Source organism: Thunnus albacares, chromosome 24 (assembly GCF_914725855.1).
Source record: "Thunnus albacares chromosome 24, fThuAlb1.1, whole genome shotgun sequence".
Taxonomy (NCBI): Eukaryota; Metazoa; Chordata; class Actinopteri; order Scombriformes; family Scombridae; genus Thunnus; species Thunnus albacares.
In genome coordinates this window covers 20,251,556-20,271,491 of record NC_058129.1, presented here as the reverse complement: position 1 = coordinate 20,271,491, position 19,936 = coordinate 20,251,556, and the positions used below count along the sequence as shown (strand labels likewise).

Genomic DNA, 19,936 nt, shown 5'->3' with positions numbered 1-19,936 from the left:
ACAATATTTAAACACAAAGTAACTTGTGGTTTATTGATTAAGTACTTTTATACTTTTACTTGAGTCGGTTTGTCAAATGGTAAATTAACCTTTTATTTGAGCGATTTTACAATTTTAAAATTGTATTTTACTTGAGTAAAGATTTTCAGTATTTTACCACCAATAAAATAATCAATAGAAGAAGTTCTGAAACATCAGAGTAGATTTCATTTACAGACTCTACGCTCTTCTCTTTCTCTTCTTCTTCTCCTCTTCTTCTTCGTCTTCTTCTCCTCTTCTTCTCCTGTTCTTCTCCTCTTCTTCTTCGTCTTCTTCTCCTCTTCTTCTCCTCCTCTTCCTCTCCTCTCCTCCTCCTCCCGTCTGCTGGCAGCTGTCAGAAGCAGCAGACGAGGTGAAGGTCAGCTGGAGGTCGGAGCTGTTCTCAGATCAGCCTGCAGGAAGTTCACACTTTTAAAAAAAACTAACCTCGACAACTTTGCCGAGGAGGATTTCACACTTCCTGTTGAGGCTGATGATGATGAGTGACGCCTCAGCTGGATAACACACACACCAGCTGATAATGATGATGATGATGATGATGATGATGATAATGAAACCTGAGGGTCTGACCTTCACTGCAGCTTTTATTGTGAAAGTCCAGATTTAACTGTCTTGTTTTGGCAGACTGGGCCCAAGGAGGCAGCGGCGTTGATTGATTTGTTTTTGTTGTTTTTGTTTGTTTGTGTTGTTTGTTGAAGTTGACGTTGTTGTTGCCGCAGAGACCGACCTGTCTTAGTGGATGGACCAATGGCGTTCCTCCGATCAGGCTGGTCAGCATCACTACGACGAGAACACTGCCGTCGGTCCACAGGACTCCGCCCCCTACAGACACGGAGCCGACGTCAGCTACGACGACCACTGATGACATCACCGCAGCTGGACGTCACATGACTGATCTGAAATCACAGACGGAGGAAAATGTGAGTAACGTCATCAGTTCTTCTTCTTCTGCAGCTGCTTCACACACAAAAACCTCCAACGCGTCCTCTGAGGCCGCAGTGATCTGGAACTATGTTTGAACTTCAGCAGATGTTTCACACTTTATCCACATCTGAACACACACACACACACACACACACACACACACACACACACACACACACACACACACTAACACACTAACACACTTTAACACACACGCAGATGGCTGAACATATGTTGTGTCCGTATGTTTCTGCTGCTGTGGAAACATTTGAAATCTCTGCAGCTCAAACAGACATAAACATCACATTTTTATTGCAGTAAAAGTACATGAGTAGTTTAGTCCAGTGGTTCCCAACCTAGGGGTCGGGCCCCTCCAAAGGGTCAGCAGATAAATCTGAGGGGTGGTGAGATGATTAATGGGAGAGGAAAGAAGAAAAAACAAAGTTCTGATACACAAATCTGTTTTCAGTTTTTGGACTTTTTCTCTAATCTTTGATTTTTGCTGAAATATTGGATCATTTGAACATTTATTGAAATGAAAGCATGTGAGAAGTTTAGAGGGAAAAATCACTATTTGGTGGAGCTGTTAACAACTCATAGACATGTGAAATGTGACCCCGACTACACACTGCTTTTTGTAAGACGTCAAAAGACAAAAAGGTTGGAAACCACTGGTTTCATCTTTAACAATGTGTTGTATTTTAAAAGCTTGTTATATTATCCATTGTGTCAAATCTGCATCTGAAAAGTAACTAAAGCTGTCAAATAAATGTAGTGGAGTAGAAAGTACAATATTTCCCTCTGACATGTAGAAGCTTCAGTATCTATAAAACAACATGTCAGAAATGATGCGACAGAGCGAGAACATGTCTGTAAACGAGCTGCAGACGTCTGAAAAGCTCCGGCGGCAGAAACAAACATCTGGATCAAATCACAGCTTCCGCTCTTCTTCTGTCACTTTGTCTACAGGGGAAACGCAGGAAATACAAACCTGATGCTCGTCTGACGCGTCCCGGAGCACAAGAAGAAGAAGAAGAACATGAGTCACATGACCTGCGGTTTGACTTTCAGGAGGTGATGTCAGAGGAAATGTGATCCTCAGGATGAAGAAGTATTTCTGTCACTCAGGTTCAATAACATGAAACTCAACACGTCCTGTTATTAGAAACAAGATGTTATTCAACCAAACTCCATTTAGATTTGTCTTTGTTTAGCGGAGCAGCGTCGCGTCCACGTGAACATGTAACACAAACATGTTGGGTTTATCATCATGGAAAATATTCACATGTGAAGCTGCTGCCAGACGATTTCTGGCCACGGATGAACCACCATCGTCCCCTGAAGTAACCACACGGTTACTGTTGTAACCATGACGACGAAGGTCCCCTGACTTTAACAAAGTACTTAATTTAACCCAAACTGATTCTGTCCTTTAATGTGAAGGACGTGTGTGTGTGTGTGTGTGTGTGTGTGTGTGTGTGTGTGTGTGTGTGTGTGTGTGCGTGCGTGCGTGCGTGCGTGCGTGCGTGCGTATGTGTGTGTGTGTGTGTGTGTGTGTGTGTGTGTGTGTGTGTGTGTGTATGTGTGTGTGTGTGTGTGTGTGTGTGTGTGTGTATGTGTGTGTGTGTATGTGTGTGTGTGTGTGTGTGTGTGTGTGTGTGTGTGTGTGTGTGTGTGCTTCCTGCTGAGATGCTCTTCAGGCAGAAGTAAAATTAATCTGATTGGTCAAGTTGGTGTGAAAATGAATGACAGCGTTTCATCGCCAGCAGCTGTTTGGAGCCAACCGTCAAACATACAGAATACAACACGTAACATACAACATACGATATACAGACTGGTGACACATTAAAGTAAAACCTGGTCCAGGTCTGGATGCTGGACCCCTACAGTGAGGGGGTCTGGGGGCTCTGTTATGCCGGCATGGTTTGGGGAAGGGTCACTGCTAATCAATACAAAGTCGTTGTGAGTGATCAGCTGTATCCTGATGGGAGTGGTCTCTTCCAGGATGACAATGAATGATGTGAATCATATGTTATGATCTTCACAGTCACCAGATCTCAACCCAGCTGACGTGTTAGAGAGCGCTCTGCACCACCATCATCATCATCATCATCATCACAGCACCACATGAGGAAGATCTTTATGAGCAATGATGTTCAGAGACTGTAGGATCAATAACGAGGAGCTCTGAAGATGTTCAGGTGGTCCAACTAACACCTCACTGACACCCTTCATGTTGGTTTGTCCTTTAACGTGTCACCGTCTGTACGTACGCGTATATGTGTGTGATTTGGGTGGTCTGGCCCTTTAACACTCAGGTAACAGGTAGTAATGTGAAGCAGTGAACAAACAGGTGTGTCTGTCCGCAGGTGACAGTGACTCACTTCCTGTAAACTATCAGAGTAAAAGCCCTGAGGAGCTCACAGGTATCAGGTGTTCTGTAACACTGACGGACAGGAAACAGGTGAGTTTACCTGCAGCTCAGGTGAACTGACAACATGTTACAGACAGGTGATTGATCAGGTGATCAGGTGATGGACAGATGATTGATCAGGTGATGGACAGGTGATCAGGTGATGGACAGGTGATCAGGTGATGGACAGATGATTGATCAGGTGATGGACAGGTGATCAGGTGATGGACAGGTGATCAGGTGATGGACAGATGATTGATCAGGTGATGGACAGGTGATTGATCAGGTGATGGACAGGTGATTGATCAGGTGATGGACAGGTGATCAGGTGATGGACAGGTGATTGATCAGGTGATGGACAGGTGATCAGGTGATGGACAGATGATTGATCAGGTGACGGACAGGTGATTGATCAGGTGATGGACAGATGATTGATCAGGTGACGGACAGGTGATTGATCAGGTGATGGACACCTGTGTTCAGCTGTGACATCAGCCAATAGAAACAGTGTTTATCCTCCTGTTTAATAAAATATCACATTTTAAACGGCAGCAGTGACATCGCTGTGACATCACACCCCTGTGAGATGATGTCATAGAACAGAATCTGATCATGTGACGGTAAAAATGCTGTTTTGGGGAACTACAAACGTCCTGCAGATAATAAACGGAGTGAAACCTCTTCATGAACGTCTGCATGCTGCCTGCAGGCGAGTGTGTTGCTGCTGCAGAGCACGACGCCTGCAAGGCATCATGGGTGATGAAGATGAGGCAGATGGATGCAGAGTCAGGTCATGTGATGTCACAGATGTCATCTAGAGAAGAAGAAGTTAAAGAAGGATGTGATGTGAGACATGTTTCTGTAGAATACACACAAATACACATTAAATACTAGAAGAAGTTGTAATATTTTAATATTTTCATCATTAAAATAATAATATTGGTGGTTTTAAATATGAAACTTTATTAGAATCCTGCTGCAGACGAATCCTTCTCTGTCCAGTCTTCATCCGCAGAGTCGTGTGTTGCTCTTTCATTGGTGTTTTGAAGAGAAAAAGATGTGAATCTTCCAGCAGGTCGACGATGAGCAAAGAAAATAAAGACGTGATGAAGAAACCAACGCAGACTCTGAACACAAAGACAGAAGGAAGAGTTCAAATGAAGGCAGATATGAGACTAAATGTTTGATTAGTCCGATGAAGATGTTCTATAATGTGACTCTTCAGGAGAGTTTCTGTTATTGATGAACCGGCGTCTGACTGCTGCTTGAAACTTGTGTCGTTTCTTACTGGACGGATGTAAAAGGCTGAAAACAAACATGAGTTGATGCTGCAGCTGATCTGACTGTTGAATGAACTGAACATTAAAGAAGTTGTTGCCATGGACACCAGCAGCATTTGTCTGTACTGTCTCTGAACCGACAACAAACACAAACACATTCTGTACTTTTGTCAATAAAGTTATGTTTGATTTGACTTTGAATCAGAGGTGTAGAGATGATTGACAGCTCCTACGGGGATCAGATCAGATCAATCAATGTGATTGACACGTTAGGCTGGTTATAGTTATCAATATCCACCTGTAGTTTCACTGGACTACAAATATGGAGGCAGCTGATTTGCTCCTGTTGAGTTTCTGAGCAGAACACAAATATTTTACACTAAAACACTTAAATTCACTCAAATTAAACATATTTAATTATGTATTGATACGTATTGATATTGATTGTCCGGTGAATATAATTATGATATTTATGATATCAGATGTCATGTTGTTATTGATCGTCAGTGTTTTGGATAAAGTCACGTGCTGCGCGTCACTGTCAGAGTATTTAGCGGCGGAGCGGCGGAGCGGAGCGTCAGTCCGGCTGCACGCGGGGAAGCAGCGGGATCTCAGCGTCAACAAACGGAATATCTTCATCACACTCATCTTCACCGGATGTTTCTCTGACTTTAGGAGTGTTTTTACCTCCGCGCCGTGCCGCTCCGTGCTGCCGCTCCGTGCTGCCGCTCTGTGCCGCTGCTCCGGCGGAGGATGGAGCAGAAACACGCGGTCGGACTTCTCCGCAGCGCGGCGACGCGTCGCTGCAGGACGCTTCGCCTGCAGTAGCGGCAGTTCTTCAACATGTGAACTTCAACAGACTTCTGTGTGTTTTTTATTTTGTCCAAAGAGGCTCCGCTCCGCTCCGCGCGCTGCGTAACGGTAACAATTTTACGCACAAAGGAAACAGCAGCGCGTGAGCGACGTCCCGACATGTTCTCCGAGCTGAGCGACATGAACCTGACCTCCAACTTCAGCGCCGACGAGCCGCTGTCCGCGCTGGAGCCGGACTGGAGCGACACGCCGCAGCAGCGGCTGTCGCGCAGCGGACACCGCGTGGTGTCGGTGTTCCTGGGCTCCATCATGGTGTTCGGATTCCTCAACAACCTGCTGGTTCTGGTTCTGTTCTGCAGGTTCAAGACCCTGCGGACCCCCGTCAACATGCTGCTGCTCAACATCAGCGTCAGCGACATGCTGGTGTGCGTCTGCGGCACGACGCTCAGCTTCGCCTCCAGCCTGCGGACGCGCTGGCTGTACGGGCGGCACGGCTGCATGTGGTACGGCTTCATCAACTCCTGCTTCGGTGAGTCCAGCTGTTCGCTCAGAACTTGTTCGTTTGTCCGAAATGTTCTGTCACAAACTTCTGCTGCTTGTATGTGGAGGTGAAGTCACCTGTAGTGACGCTGCTGCCGCTCAGGTAGATTTCACACGAAGAAGAGAAGCGGCAGACGGAAGATGTCAAAATACAAAAAACAAAACTCTACGTCACAGTTATACCTGTCTGTAATGTATTAGACACACTCACAGTTACGTATTATAACTGAATCTAATTAAATTAAATGTCAAATTTGTATCCTGGACTGTATCTATATATATGTGTATATGTGTGTATATGCGTGTGTGTGTGTATATATGTGTTTGTGTGTGTATATGTGTGTATATGTGTGTATATGTGTTTGTGTGTGTATATGTGTGTGTGTATATATGTGTGTATATGTGTGTGTATATGTGTGTGTGTGTGTGTGTGTGTATATATGTGTGTGTGTGTGTATATGTGTGTATATGTGTTTGTGTGTGTATATGTGTGTGTGTATATATGTGTGTATATGTGTGTGTGTATATGTGTGTGTGTGTGTGTGTGTGTGTATATACAGGCTTCCTACACTCAGGGTCACTTTATTAGGAACACCTTGCTGGTACCAGTTTGGACCCAGAACCACCTTCATTCTTCACACAATAGATTCAACAAGATGTTGAGACGTTCCTCAGAGGTTTTGGTCCATGTCGACATCATCACATCACTCAGCTGCTGCTGATCTGTCGGCTGCGTCCATGATGTGAATCTTGTGTTCGACCACGACCCAAAGCTGCTCTGCTGACTGTGGAGTCAACTCATGTTCAACAAACCAGTTTGAGATGGTTTGAGCTTCGTGACACAGTTTGTTATCCTGCTGGAAGCAGCTGTTAGAAGCTGGATACACTGCGGTCACATGGTCAGCAACAGCACACAGGTAGGCTGCGGCGTTTAAACGATGCTCAGCTGGTACTAAAGGACCCAAACCAGTAAACCCCCAGCAGCAGCCTGAAGCACTGATACAAGGCAGGACGGATCAGCGCTGTCATGTTCTGACCCGAATATCTGAACGTCGCAGCAGAAATCAAGACTCATCAGACCAGAAGACGTTTTTATAATCTTGAGCTGATGCTTCCTGTTATCAGCTGACAGATGTGGCGTCCAGTGTGTCTCCGCTGCCACAGTTCATCTGCTCCAAGGTTCCACACGTTGTGTGTTCAGATGTGTGTGTTCAGATGTGTTGTGTTCAGATGTGTTGTGTTCAGATGTGTGTGTTCAGATGTGTGAGTTCAGATGTGTTGTGTGTTCAGATGTGTGTGTTCAGATGTGTGTGTTCAGATGTGTTGTGTGTTCAGATGTGTGTGTTCAGATGTGTGTGTTCAGATGTGTTGTGTGTTCAGATGTGTTGTGTGTTCAGATGTGATGTGTGTTCAGATGTGTGTGTTCAGATGTGTGTGTTCAGATGTGTTGTGTGTTCAGATGTGTGTGTTCAGATGTGTGTGTTCAGATGTGTTGTGTGTTCAGATGTGTTGTGTGTTCAGATGTGATGTGTGTTCAGATGTGTGTGTTCAGATGTGTGTGTTCAGATGTGTTGTGTGTGTTCAGATGTGTGTGTTCAGATGTGTGTGTTCAGATGTGTTGTGTGTTCAGATGTGTGTGTTCAGATGTGTTGTGTGTGTTCAGATGTGTTGTGTGTTCAGATGTGTGTGTTCAGATGTGTGTGTTCAGATTTGTTGTGTGTTCAGATGTGTGTGTTCAGATGTGATGTGTGTGTTCAGATGTGTTGTGTGTTCAGATGTGATGTGTGTGTTCAGATGTGTTGTGTGTTCAGATGTGTGTGTTCAGATGTGTGTGTTCAGATGTGTGTGTTCAGATGTGTTGTGTGTTCAGATGTGTGTGTTCAGATGTGTGTGTTCAGATGTGTTGTGTGTTCAGATGTGTGTGTTCAGATGTGTGTGTTCAGATGTGTGTGTTCAGATGTGTTGTGTGTTCAGATGTGTGTGTTCAGATGTGTGTGTTCAGATGTGTGTGTTCAGATGTGTTGTGTGTTCAGATGTGTTGTGTGTTCAGATGTGTTGTGTGTTCAGATGTGATGTGTGTTCAGATGTGTGTGTTCAGATGTGTGTGTTCAGATGTGTGTGTTCAGATGTGTTGTGTGTTCAGATGTGTGTGTTCAGATGTGTGTGTTCAGATGTGTGTGTTCAGATGTGTTGTGTGTTCAGATGTTTGTGTTCAGATGTGTGTGTTCAGATTTGTTGTGTGTTCAGATGTGTGTGTTCAGATGTGATGTGTGTGTTCAGATGTGATGTGTGTGTTCAGATGTGTTGTGTGTTCAGATGTGTGTGTTCAGATGTGTTGTGTGTTCAGATGTGTTGTGTGTGTTCAGATGTGTGTGTTCAGATGTGTTGTGTGTTCAGATGTGTGTGTTCAGATGTGTTGTGTGTTCAGATGTGTTGTGTGTTCAGATGTGTGTGTTCAGATGTGTGTGTTCAGATGTGTTGTGTGTTCAGATGTGTTGTGTGTGTTCAGATGTGTGTGTTCAGATGTGTTGTGTGTTCAGATGTGTTGTGTGTTCAGATGTGTTGTGTGTGTTCAGATGTGTGTGTTCAGATGTGTGTGTTCAGATGTGTTGTGTGTTCAGATGTGTTGTGTGTTCAGATGTGTGTGTTCAGATGTGTGTGTTCAGATGTGTTGTGTGTTCAGTTGTGTGTGTTCAGATGTGTGTGTTCAGATGTGATGTGTGTGTTCAGATGTGTGTGTTCAGATGTGTTGTGTGTTCAGATGTGTGTGTTCAGATGTGTGTGTTCAGATGTGTTGTGTGTTCAGATGTGTGTGTTCAGATGTGTGTGTTCAGATGTGTTGTGTGTGTTCAGATGTGTGTGTTCAGATGTGTTGTGTGTTCAGATGTGTGTGTTCAGATGTGTGTGTTCAGATGTGTTGTGTGTTCAGATGTGTGTGTTCAGATGTGTGTGTTCAGATGTGTTGTGTGTTCAGTTGTGTGTGTTCAGATGTGTGTGTTCAGATGTGTTGTGTGTTCAGATGTGTGTGTTCAGATGTGTGTGTTCAGATGTGTTGTGTGTTCAGATGTGTGTGTTCAGATGTGTTGTGTGTGTTCAGATGTGTTGTGTGTTCAGATGTGTGTGTTCAGATGTGTTGTGTGTGTTCAGATGTGTGTGTTCAGATGTGTTGTGTGTTCAGATGTGTTGTGTGTTCAGATGTGTGTGTTCAGATGTGTGTGTTCAGATGTGTTGTGTGTGTTCAGATGTGTGTGTTCAGATGTGTTGTGTGTGTTCAGATGTGTTGTGTGTGTTCAGATGTGTTGTGTGTTCAGTTGTGTGTGTTCAGATGTGTGTGTTCAGATGTGATGTGTGTGTTCAGATGTGTTGTGTGTTCAGATGTGTGTGTTCAGATGTGTTGTGTGTTCAGATGTGTGTGTTCAGATGTGTTGTGTGTGTTCAGATGTGTTGTGTGTTCAGATGTGTGTGTTCAGATGTGTTGTGTGTTCAGATGTGTGTGTTCAGATGTGTTGTGTGTGTTCAGATGTGTGTGTTCAGATGTGTGTGTTCAGATGTGATGTGTGTGTTCAGATGTGTGTGTTCAGATGTGTGTGTTCAGATGTGTTGTGTGTGTTAAGATGTGTTGTGTGTGTTCAGATGTGTTGTGTGTTCAGATGTGTGTGTTCAGATGTGTTGTGTGTGTTCAGATGTGTGTGTTCAGATGTGTGTGTTCAGATGTGATGTGTGTGTTCAGATGTGTGTGTTCAGATGTGTGTGTTCAGATGTGATGTGTGTGTTCAGATGTGTGTGTTCAGATGTGTGTGTTCAGATGTGTTGTGTGTGTTCAGATGTGTGTGTTCAGATGTGTGTGTTCAGATGTGTTGTGTGTTCAGATGTGTGTGTTCAGATGTGTGTGTTCAGATGTGTTGTGTGTGTTAAGATGTGTTGTGTGTGTTCAGATGTGTGTGTTCAGATGTGTTGTGTGTGTTCAGATGTGTTGTGTGTTCAGATGTGTGTGTTCAGATGTGTTGTGTGTTCAGATGTGTGTGTTCAGATGTATTGTGTGTTCAGATGTGTGTGTTCAGATGTGTTGTGTGTTCAGATGTGTGTGTTCAGATGTGTGTGTTCAGATGTGTTGTGTGTGTTCAGATGTGTTGTGTGTGTTCAGATGTGTGTGTTCAGATGTGTTGTGTGTGTTCAGATGTGTTGTGTGTGTTCAGATGTGTGTGTTCAGATGTGTTGTGTGTGTTCAGATGTGTGTGTTCAGATGTGTTGTGTGTGTTCAGATGTGTGTGTTCAGATGTGTGTGTTCAGATGTGTTGTGTGTTCAGATGTGTGTGTTCAGATGTGTGTGTTCAGATGTGTTGTGTGTGTTCAGATGTGTGTGTTCAGATGTGTTGTGTGTGTTCAGATGTGTTGTGTGTGTTCAGATGTGTTGTGTGTGTTCAGATGTGTGTGTTCAGATGTGTTGTGTGTGTTCAGATGTGTTGTGTGTGTTCAGATGTGTGTGTTCAGATGTGTTGTGTGTTCAGATGTGTGTGTTCAGATGTGTTGTGTGTTCAGATGTGTGTGTTCAGATGTGTGTGTTCAGATATGTTGTGTGTGTTCAGATGTGTGTGTTCAGATGTGTGTGTTCAGATGTGTGTGTTCAGATGTGTTGTGTGTGTTCAGATGTGTGTGTTCAGATGTGTTGTGTGTGTTCAGATGTGTGTGTTCAGATGTGTGTGTTCAGATGTGTTGTGTGTGTTCAGATGTGTGTGTTCAGATGTGTTGTGTGTGTTCAGATGTGTTGTGTGTGTTCAGATGTGTGTGTTCAGATGTATTGTGTGTGTTCAGATGTATTGTGTGTTCAGATGTGTGTGTTCAGATGTGTTGTGTGTGTTCAGATGTGTGTGTTCAGATGTATTGTGTGTGTTCAGATGTATTGTGTGTTCAGATGTGTGTGTTCAGATGTGTTGTGTGTGTTCAGATGTGTGTGTTCAGATGTGTTGTGTGTGTTCAGATGTGTGTGTTCAGATGTGTTGTGTGTGTTCAGATGTGTGTGTTCAGATGTGTTGTGTGTGTTCAGATGTGTTGTGTGTGTTCAGATGTGTTGTGTGCTCAGATGTGTTGTGTGTTCAGATGTGTGTGTTCAGATGTGTGTGTTCAGATGTGTTGTGTGTTCAGATGTGTGTGTTCAGATGTGTGTGTTCAGATGTGTTGTGTGTGTTCAGATGTGTGTGTTCAGATGTGTTGTGTGTGTTCAGATGTGTGTGTTCAGATGTGTTGTGTGTTCAGATGTGTTGTGTGCTCAGATGTGTGTGTTCAGATGTGTGTGTTCAGTTGTGTGTGTTCAGATGTGTGTGTTCAGATGTGTTGTGTGTGTTCAGATGTGTGTGTTCAGATGTGTTGTGTGTTCAGATGTGTTGTGTGCTCAGATGTGTGTGTTCAGATGTGTGTGTTCAGTTGTGTGTGTTCAGATGTGTGTGTTCAGATGTGTTGTGTGTGTTCAGATGTGTGTGTTCAGATGTGTTGTGTGTGTTCAGATGTGTGTGTTCAGATGTGTTGTGTGTTCAGATGTGTGTGTTCAGATGTGTGTGTTCAGATGTGTTGTGTGCTCAGATGTGTGTGTTCAGATGTGTGTGTTCAGTTGTGTGTGTTCAGATGTGTGTGTTCAGATGTGTTGTGTGTGTTCAGATGTGTGTGTTCAGATGTGTTGTGTGCTCAGATGTGTGTGTTCAGATGTGTGTGTTCAGTTGTGTGTGTTCAGATGTGTGTGTTCAGATGTGTTGTGTGTGTTCAGATGTGTTGTGTGTTCAGATGTGTGTGTTCAGATGTGTTGTGTGTTCAGATGTGTGTGTTCAGATGTGTGTGTTCAGATGTGTTGTGTGTGTTCAGATGTGTGTGTTCAGATGTGTGTGTTCAGATGTGTTGTGTGTGTTCAGATGTGTGTGTTCAGATGTGTGTGTTCAGATGTGTTGTGTGTTCAGATGTGTTGTGTGTTCAGATGTGTTGTGTGTTCAGATGTATTGTGTGTGTTCAGATGTGTTGTGTGTGTTCAGATGTGTGTGTTCAGATGTGTTGTGTGTGTTCAGATGTGTTGTGTGTGTTCAGATGTGTGTGTTCAGATGTATTGTGTGTTCAGATGTGTTGTGTGTGTTCAGATGTGTTGTGTGTGTTCAGATGTGTGTGTTCAGATGTGTTGTGTGTTCAGATGTGTGTGTTCAGATGTGTGTGTTCAGATGTGTTGTGTGTGTTAAGATGTGTTGTGTGTGTTCAGATGTGTGTGTTCAGATGTGTTGTGTGTGTTAAGATGTGTTGTGTGTGTTCAGATGTGTGTGTTCAGATGTGTTGTGTGTGTTCAGATGTGTTGTGTGTTCAGATGTGTGTGTTCAGATGTGTGTGTTCAGATGTGTGTGTTCAGATGTGTTGTGTGTGTTCAGATGTGTTGTGTGTGTTCAGATGTGTTGTGTGTGTTCAGATGTGTGTGTTCAGATGTGTTGTGTGTTCAGATGTGTTGTGTGTGTTCAGATGTGTTGTGTGTGTTCAGATGTGTTGTGTGTGTTCAGATGTGTGTGTTCAGATATGTTGTGTGTGTTCAGATGTGTGTGTTCAGATGTGTGTGTTCAGATGTGTCTCTGAGGTATGAAACGTACAGCTGAAGGTGTCGTACCAGCAGGGGGCGGCGGTGTGATGGTGCGGCTCCGCTGAGGTTCAGGTCTGGTCATAGTTTGGGTTAAAGGTTAAGGAAGTGGCGGTTAGCAGCGGGACGTGAGCGACGGATTAAACCATCAACCCGTCACCTTACACACACGCCATCTGAACTCTTTGGAAGTTGTTCACGCCTCGGCGAGGAAAACATGAGACTGACACGGTGTCCTCTAGTGGATCGGCGGGTTTATTACACGCCTCAGCTAGAACCAGTCTGACCTCTGACCTCTGCCATCGACAAGGTTTTCTCCCAGAGAACCGCCGCTCGTCTGACACCAACAACCAGCCTCGTTCAGATGTTTGGTTTGAACTTCAGCAGGTCGTCTTGAATGCACTGAGTTGCTGCCACGTGATTGGCTGATCGGATATTTGAACATGTGTATAAACACATAAATACTCATCTACAACTTTTCCTAATAAAGTAATCAGACTCTTAAACATCCAGCTGATCTTTCATTTAATCTGAATATTTGAAGCGTCAGTCGGCTTCAGTCTGATGATCAAACACACGTGTTAAGTGTTTTTATGAGTCTGGTGCTGCAGCTTCACTGATGTGAATCAGAGGTCAAAGGTCAGAGTGTGATCAGCTGTATGACATCACCAGCTGCAGCTGCTCTTCATCTTTACACGCTAAGCTTTAGCATGTTAACAGCTCGTAATTGTTTTTTTCTTCTTTCCTCTCCCATTAATCATCTCACCACCCCTCAGATTTATCTGCTGACCCTTTGGAGGGGCCCGACCCCTAGGTTGGGAACCACTGGACTAAACTAGCTAACTGTATATAAAGTAGTGTAAACTAGCTCCACCTCCAGCAGCTACAACAGTAACATGCTGCTCTAACACTGATGCTTCACTATTAATAATCTAATGATGTCATATATAATAATATATCAGTCAGAGGGACCAAACCACTACTTTTACTGCAATACTTTAACTACATCAAGCTCATAATACTTATGTACTTTTACTGCAATACTTTAACTACATCAAGCTCATAATACTTATGTACTTTTACTGCAATACTTTAACTACATCAAGCTCATAATACTTATGTACTTTTACTGCAATACTTTAACTACATCAAGCTCATAATACTTATGTACTTTTACTGCAATACTTTAACTACATCAAGCTCATAATACTTGTGTACTTTTATACACACACACACGTAGAGATCAGGATGATGATTGGATCAGAGAGTTTGGGGTCAGAGACGATCAATCTGCTGCTAATTATTACTATTATTATGTTCAGGTGTTTCCTGACCTTTGACCTTTGACCTCTCCTCTCAGGTATCGTGTCTCTGGTGTCCCTCGCCGTGCTGTCTTATGACCGGTACAGCACCCTGCTGGTGTACAACAAGCGGTCCCCGGACTACAGGCGGCCGCTGCTGGCGGTGGGGGGGTCGTGGCTGTACTCGCTGCTGTGGACAGTGCCTCCTCTGATTGGCTGGAGCAGCTACGGGCTGGAGGGGGCGGGGACCAGCTGCTCGGTGGCGTGGACGGAGCGGACGCCGCGCTCACACTCCTACATCATCTGTCTGTTCGTGTTCTGCCTCGGCGTGCCCGTCCTCGTCATGGTGTACTGCTACAGCCGGCTGCTGCACGCCGTCAAACAGGTGAGTCACCTGACCGCACCGGCCAATCACACGCAGCCACTCGTCATCACGATTCAAATATAAACAATATTTTATCTTGTTTGTTTTTTCTGATCCGAAACTTTATTGACAACTTCAAATATTCTGAACCACACTTCAGTCACCTAATCAATTTAGTGCAATAATCCATAATTAATCAATCCATAATCAATTTAAATCCAAGTTTTCATACTTAATAAAGATACTAATGTGATGTTTTCATCTATTTTTTAACATTTAACTTTATATTTTTATATTTTTTGTTGGTTATATATATTTATTTATTCTTATTTGTGCTGAAGGTCAAAGGTCATGATCAATTATCTTAAATAACAGTTTCCTGCGCTGAGTCTCATTTCAACCCACTGTCATTTATTATTAAACTAACGAGACATTTATTATTAATAAGTCTGTTAGTGATGTTTAATTCGTTATTTATTAAGTTTTTATTCGTATTTTTCCTTATTTACTTTTCATTTTAAATTGTTCTCTTTATTTTTTAAATATATTTTAATGTATTTGATTAAATTTATTTTTTAATTGTTTTATTTTCATATTCAGTTTTCATTGATTTTATGAATTTTAATGCACTTTTATTTACTTATTTAAAAACTTGTCAGGTGGGTCAGATGACAGTTATGACAGCTTCCTGTTTACCTGTCAGGTTGGTCAGATGACAGTTATGACAGCTTCCTGTTTACCTGTCAGGTGGGTCAGATGACAGTTATGACAGCTTCCTGTTTACCTGTCAGGTTGGTCAGATGACAGTTATGACAGCTTCCTGTTTACCTGTCAGGTGAGTCAGATGACAGTTATGACAGCTTCCTGTTTACCTGTCAGGTGGGTCTGATGACAGTTATGACAGCTTCCTGTTTACCTGTCAGGTGGGTCAGATGACAGTTATGACCGCTTCCTGTTTACCTGTCAGGTGGGTCAGATGACAGTTATGACAGCTTCCTGTTTACCTGTCAGGTGGGTCAGATGACAGTTATGACAGCTTCCTGTTTACCTGTCAGGTGGGTCGGATCCGGCGGACGGCAGCGCGGCGGCGAGAGTTCCACATCCTGTTCATGGTCTTCACCACGGTGGTGTGTTATCTGCTCTGCTGGATGCCGTACGGCGTCGTCGCCATGATGGCCACATTCGGCCGGCCGGGACTCATCAGCCCGGTGGCGAGCGTCGTGCCGTCGATTCTCGCCAAGAGTAGCACCGTCATCAACCCCGTCATCTACATCCTCATGAACAAACAGGTGAGACACACCTGACTGACGCTCAGCAAAACAAACATCATGCAGAAAAGTTTTAAAAAATACCAAAAAATGTGATGCATTTTGAGTAACTAGATAAAAAAAATATAAAAATAAATAAAGCAGAAGAAATTAAATGAAAAAGCAAAAATGATGTAAACACAGAATTTAAATAAATAGAATCACCTGAGCTTTCACCTGCATCACAGGTCGACAGTTTGACTGAACCTGAACGTCACTGCTCGCTGCGTTGTGTCGTTACAGTTCATGCAGATTGATCAGAAAAGTCTGTGCTGAGTCACCATGGCAACCATTAAATCAGATATGATGTTCAGTGGGATGAATTAAATCTGCCTGCAGCAAGAAAACAATCAAATCTGATTTGTAGTTAAAAAAAAACAAAAAAAAAACAACCGACAGTGGAATCAGACGTTTCTGTTGCTGATTGATCCATTAACGAACATCTTCTATTGCTGATTTTAACATAATGAGGTTAAATTCACGTCATTATTTAATAAACAAACTTTATAAACAAAGTCATTTTGTAACAACTAACAGCGTTTGAGTGGATTAGACCTTTAATTGTTTGACAGAACACTTTCTGGCAGCGCGTCAGCTGTTTGATCAGATTGATTCGGGAGCTTTCTGCTTCTCGTCGCAGCTGATTGGTTTTCTAAACAGACAGAAACCAGACGAGGACAGAAATATCCGTCCTACAAAAGACGTCAGTGTGAGCCGACGCCTCGTTAAATCTCTGACTTAACGAACATATCAGATATTAACACAGCAGCTGTGAGAAGACAGTGAACGCACCATCTGATCAAACTGAGGTCAAACTGGTATGGAGGTTCAATTCTGCCAGAAAAAAGAACAATACATCGAAAAATATGTGTGAAATGTCAAGAGTGACAAAAATAAAAAATAATTTTTTCCCACAAAAAACAGTCAAAATTTGTAATAATTTTAAGTCAAAACTCGAAATTACTCATGAGATTCAGAGAGTCTGTGTTTCGACTGATTTTGAGAAAAGGAAGTAAAAATTATTTGATGTTTAGTCAACTAAAAAAAATATGAGTTTGTCAAAACGACATGAAAATGAGATATAATGTGAAGATATGAGTCATCTACGTCAGTATCGTGACACGTTCTTGATACTAAGCGAAACTTGCATTAAACTTGTGTAAATTATTTCAAACAATGACAAAATTATAGGATTTACTGTCACAATTATGAGAAATTTTCCAGAAACATCAGTTGAAACCGACCAATCAGTTGTGAGGACGTTGAGAAGAACGTCACAGAAATCAAAGTCAGTTTTACACGTTGATACTTCCAGCTGTGAACATCTTGATCACTTTTCCACTCAGAAACCATGTTCACCTCGTTGTAGGACGTTAAATCTCCTGGAGGTTAATGTTCTATTAAACTATAACGTTAAATGGGAGCGAGTGATCTAACAGGCGTCTGACTTGTTTCTGCCTCAGTTCTACCGCTGCTTCCTGATCCTGCTCGGCTGTAAACACCAGTTGACGGAGAACGGCGCCTCCTCCATGCCTTCCAGGACCACCGTGGTGCAGCTGAACCGCCGGACATTTCCCAGCAGCCCCGTCACCAAACCCACCGCCGTGGACCCGGAGGGAATCAGCGCCACCCTGTCGGACAGGACGGACCAGATCGAGCCGCCGGCGAGGCCGGAAATCTCCTCGTGAGGACAGAAAAACATACGATCTGACTAAAACTTAAGGGGCGGGGCTAAAGAACTGTCCCGCCTTCACTGGTGTCATGTGTCACAGTAGCTCCGCCTCCTGGAAACTCGTCACTGATGTGTGCTCGATGTCACCCCAAAGTGTCGCTGTATCATCCGAAAATCTCAACGCTGTGATTCGCCTACACTGTGGAGGTACGGAGGCTCCTTCATGTCATAACTCTGAGTGACGTTATCTTAAAACCTCTGCTCATAATTTATAATCACTATACAAACAATAAAAACAAATTAAAGTTTAAATACTTATAGATTATAATAATATCTGGGTAACTAGCGTATAAACAGTTAATAGATGATTGATAATATTCACTATAATCACCCGCTTATAGTGATCATTATAACCGATTTTCTTCTTTATTTCTTATGCAGATTAACATAAGAAACTAATTGACATTTGTATATTTATAACATGAATATAAAGTCATGAAACAGGCAACTTCGCTATTTCCTGAATTTTATTGACTGTTTCAAAATGCGGAACAGCTGTTTAATCGCGTCATGTGTGCGCGTCACCAGCCTCAGGTAACCAGCTGGCAGCAGACGGGTTGTGTGTTTAAGTGAAGTGTTTAAGAGGGGAGGACATTTCTCTTCGTTCAATCACGTTAAGAGTAAAGTTATGTTTTGCTGACGGCTTCCCGACTCATTTTAAAAAAGATGAGAGAGAGAGAGAGAAGCAGTGGTCGAACGAGCTAGAGAGTGGATGAGGAGAGCGAGCAGTGGTAGTGAGAAAGCCGGTGAATGAGATGAATAAAACATTGTGGCGGTTACAAATAAACACGCCCACACCCCGCACCTCCACACACCCCTGATAATGAAGCCACTGAGTAAACATTATACGTATACTATGGCAGTAAGGTAAAAAATAAATGGAATTACTGTAGTTTTAATTTTTTCTCCATATGTTTTCATGTATGAAAAGAACCAAACTGAACACTGTAAGCAGACTATTGATTACTATAAGTCCTGAGCTGTTTGATCCAGAGAAGCGATTGATCACTGTAACCATGATCAGTATAAATGGTTTCCACTGTATATCAGCTTTGATACTCACACAATACTGGTTAGTAGATCAGTTCATTGTTGGTTTGGATCCAAACATGAAGACAAATATAGAAAATCCTCAGAATGATCCTTTAAGTGAGGTTCACTTATTATATTTATTATTTGCACAACAAAAGTTTAAATTTAACTGTTTCAATCTGCCTGTTGAGAAACTGTTATTATTATAAACTGAATGTTTATAATAAATCTGAAATACTTATTTATCATATAAATACAACTTGAGATTATAATTCACTCTCCATGACAACTTGTACAAGATTCAAACACTTTAATCTAAAATAAACAGTTAATAAATGTTTGTACGTGTGTAAATATATTCATGAACTCTTATATGTGCTTGAAACGACATTTGACTACATATAGTGTTGATATTCAGCTCATCCTGTAGTGTAAATGTTCACTAACTCACTCAGAGTTATGACACTAACGTGACTCCGTACCGTGACGTCTCTACGAACATCTGCGTCACGCTGCAGCTGCGACGTGAAAACAGCTTCGTCGTAAAATGTGAATTTTTTTTTCTTTGTGTGAAATCAAACTGACGTCGTTGTAAAAATGTTCTGTTGGAGAAACTTTGGAATAAAGTTGTGTGAGCTGCTGATGCTGGTCTGTTTCCTCTTTACTGACACGTAGTTTATAGATCCGACATTAGATACAGATACTAAAACTATGGTTTTATTATACTGACTGTTGATGATATTAACTCTAAACCTGCTGATGCTTCTGGACACATCCTCAGTGATGTTTCTGGAGTCATCTGGTGTTTGGGGTCTTCCAGCGTCATACATCCTCCTCCAGGTGACCCAGCTGAGCCCGATCAGACCCCAGCTTGTGTCCAGATGGTCTGACTCCATGGTTCTCCTCTTCCTCTCTCCCTCGATGCTGTGAGTCCCTGGATCCAACCTGTCCTACCCTAACTGTAACCTTGCTCTCCAGCCAGTATGCTGACAGCTGCTGACCAGTCCTGCGTACTGGGAGAGCTTCCTTTCAAAGGCAGTCTTCGAAGCGATCTTCCCATTGGACTGTCGGCTCCAGCAGCACGGCTTAATGGACTCAGACGCAAGGACCGCGCTGGTCTCAGGGTGGCGGCTACGATGCTGTTGAGGACCTTCAGCTGCCGTTGAAGGTCCACCAGCGGCTGCGGGTCGCTGGTAGAGGTCAGGATGTCTGCAGATGTTGTTCTGGCGGGTTTAGGCGATGGCTGCTTCCTGCTTCAGGATCTGATCGTGCGTCCATCGGCTGACGTGCTCCAGGGTTCCTCGCTATGAAACGCTGGAGACTCCTGATACGCTGCCAGATGAGGAACTTTATGCGCCGTGGTTCAGTTTTCCAAAACTCAGTCGGGTGACTTTTCCCTCGTCTGCAGTCTCACATCTCGTCCAAACTTCCTGTTTCTTCGTCCCACCGCTGCTGTTCAGTTTTATAATAAACTCTAGTTTACTGTTACATTTATCAACAGAATATTATAATTAACAGTAAATTAATAAAATGTACAATTATTACACAATTCTTCTTTGATTAACAGTTTTAATTGTAAATATATCAAATATT

The 19,936-nt window shown here is 42.9% G+C and overlaps 2 protein-coding genes across 2 annotated transcripts in view; both read left to right on the top strand.

Annotated features, from left to right (window-relative positions):
• The window catches only part of LOC122976060 (NLR family CARD domain-containing protein 3-like), a 395,924-nt gene that overhangs the window by 44,038 nt on the left and 331,950 nt on the right, over nucleotides 1–19,936 (top strand). The gene's annotated exons all lie outside the window — the stretch shown is intronic.
• LOC122976127 (opsin-3-like) lies at nucleotides 4,325–18,032 on the top strand. Its single transcript, XM_044344446.1, has 4 exons — nucleotides 4,325–5,998; nucleotides 13,968–14,293; nucleotides 15,328–15,561; nucleotides 17,043–18,032. Exons 1-4 carry the CDS (start codon nucleotides 5,629–5,631, stop codon nucleotides 17,265–17,267), a joined length of 1,155 nt encoding a protein of 384 aa, XP_044200381.1. The 5' UTR covers nucleotides 4,325–5,628; the 3' UTR covers nucleotides 17,268–18,032.

Bases quoted from the DNA above. Each gene is read 5' to 3' on its own strand.
- LOC122976127 (XM_044344446.1), top strand. From the start codon at position 5,629: ATGTTCTCCGAGCTGAGCGACATGAACCTGACCTCCAACTTCAGCGCC. The intron at 5,999-13,967 runs GTGAGTCCAGCT...CTCTCCTCTCAG, and splicing joins CTTCATCAACTCCTGCTTCG to GTATCGTGTCTCTGGTGTCC. The intron at 15,562-17,042 runs GTGAGACACACC...TTTCTGCCTCAG, and splicing joins ACATCCTCATGAACAAACAG to TTCTACCGCTGCTTCCTGAT.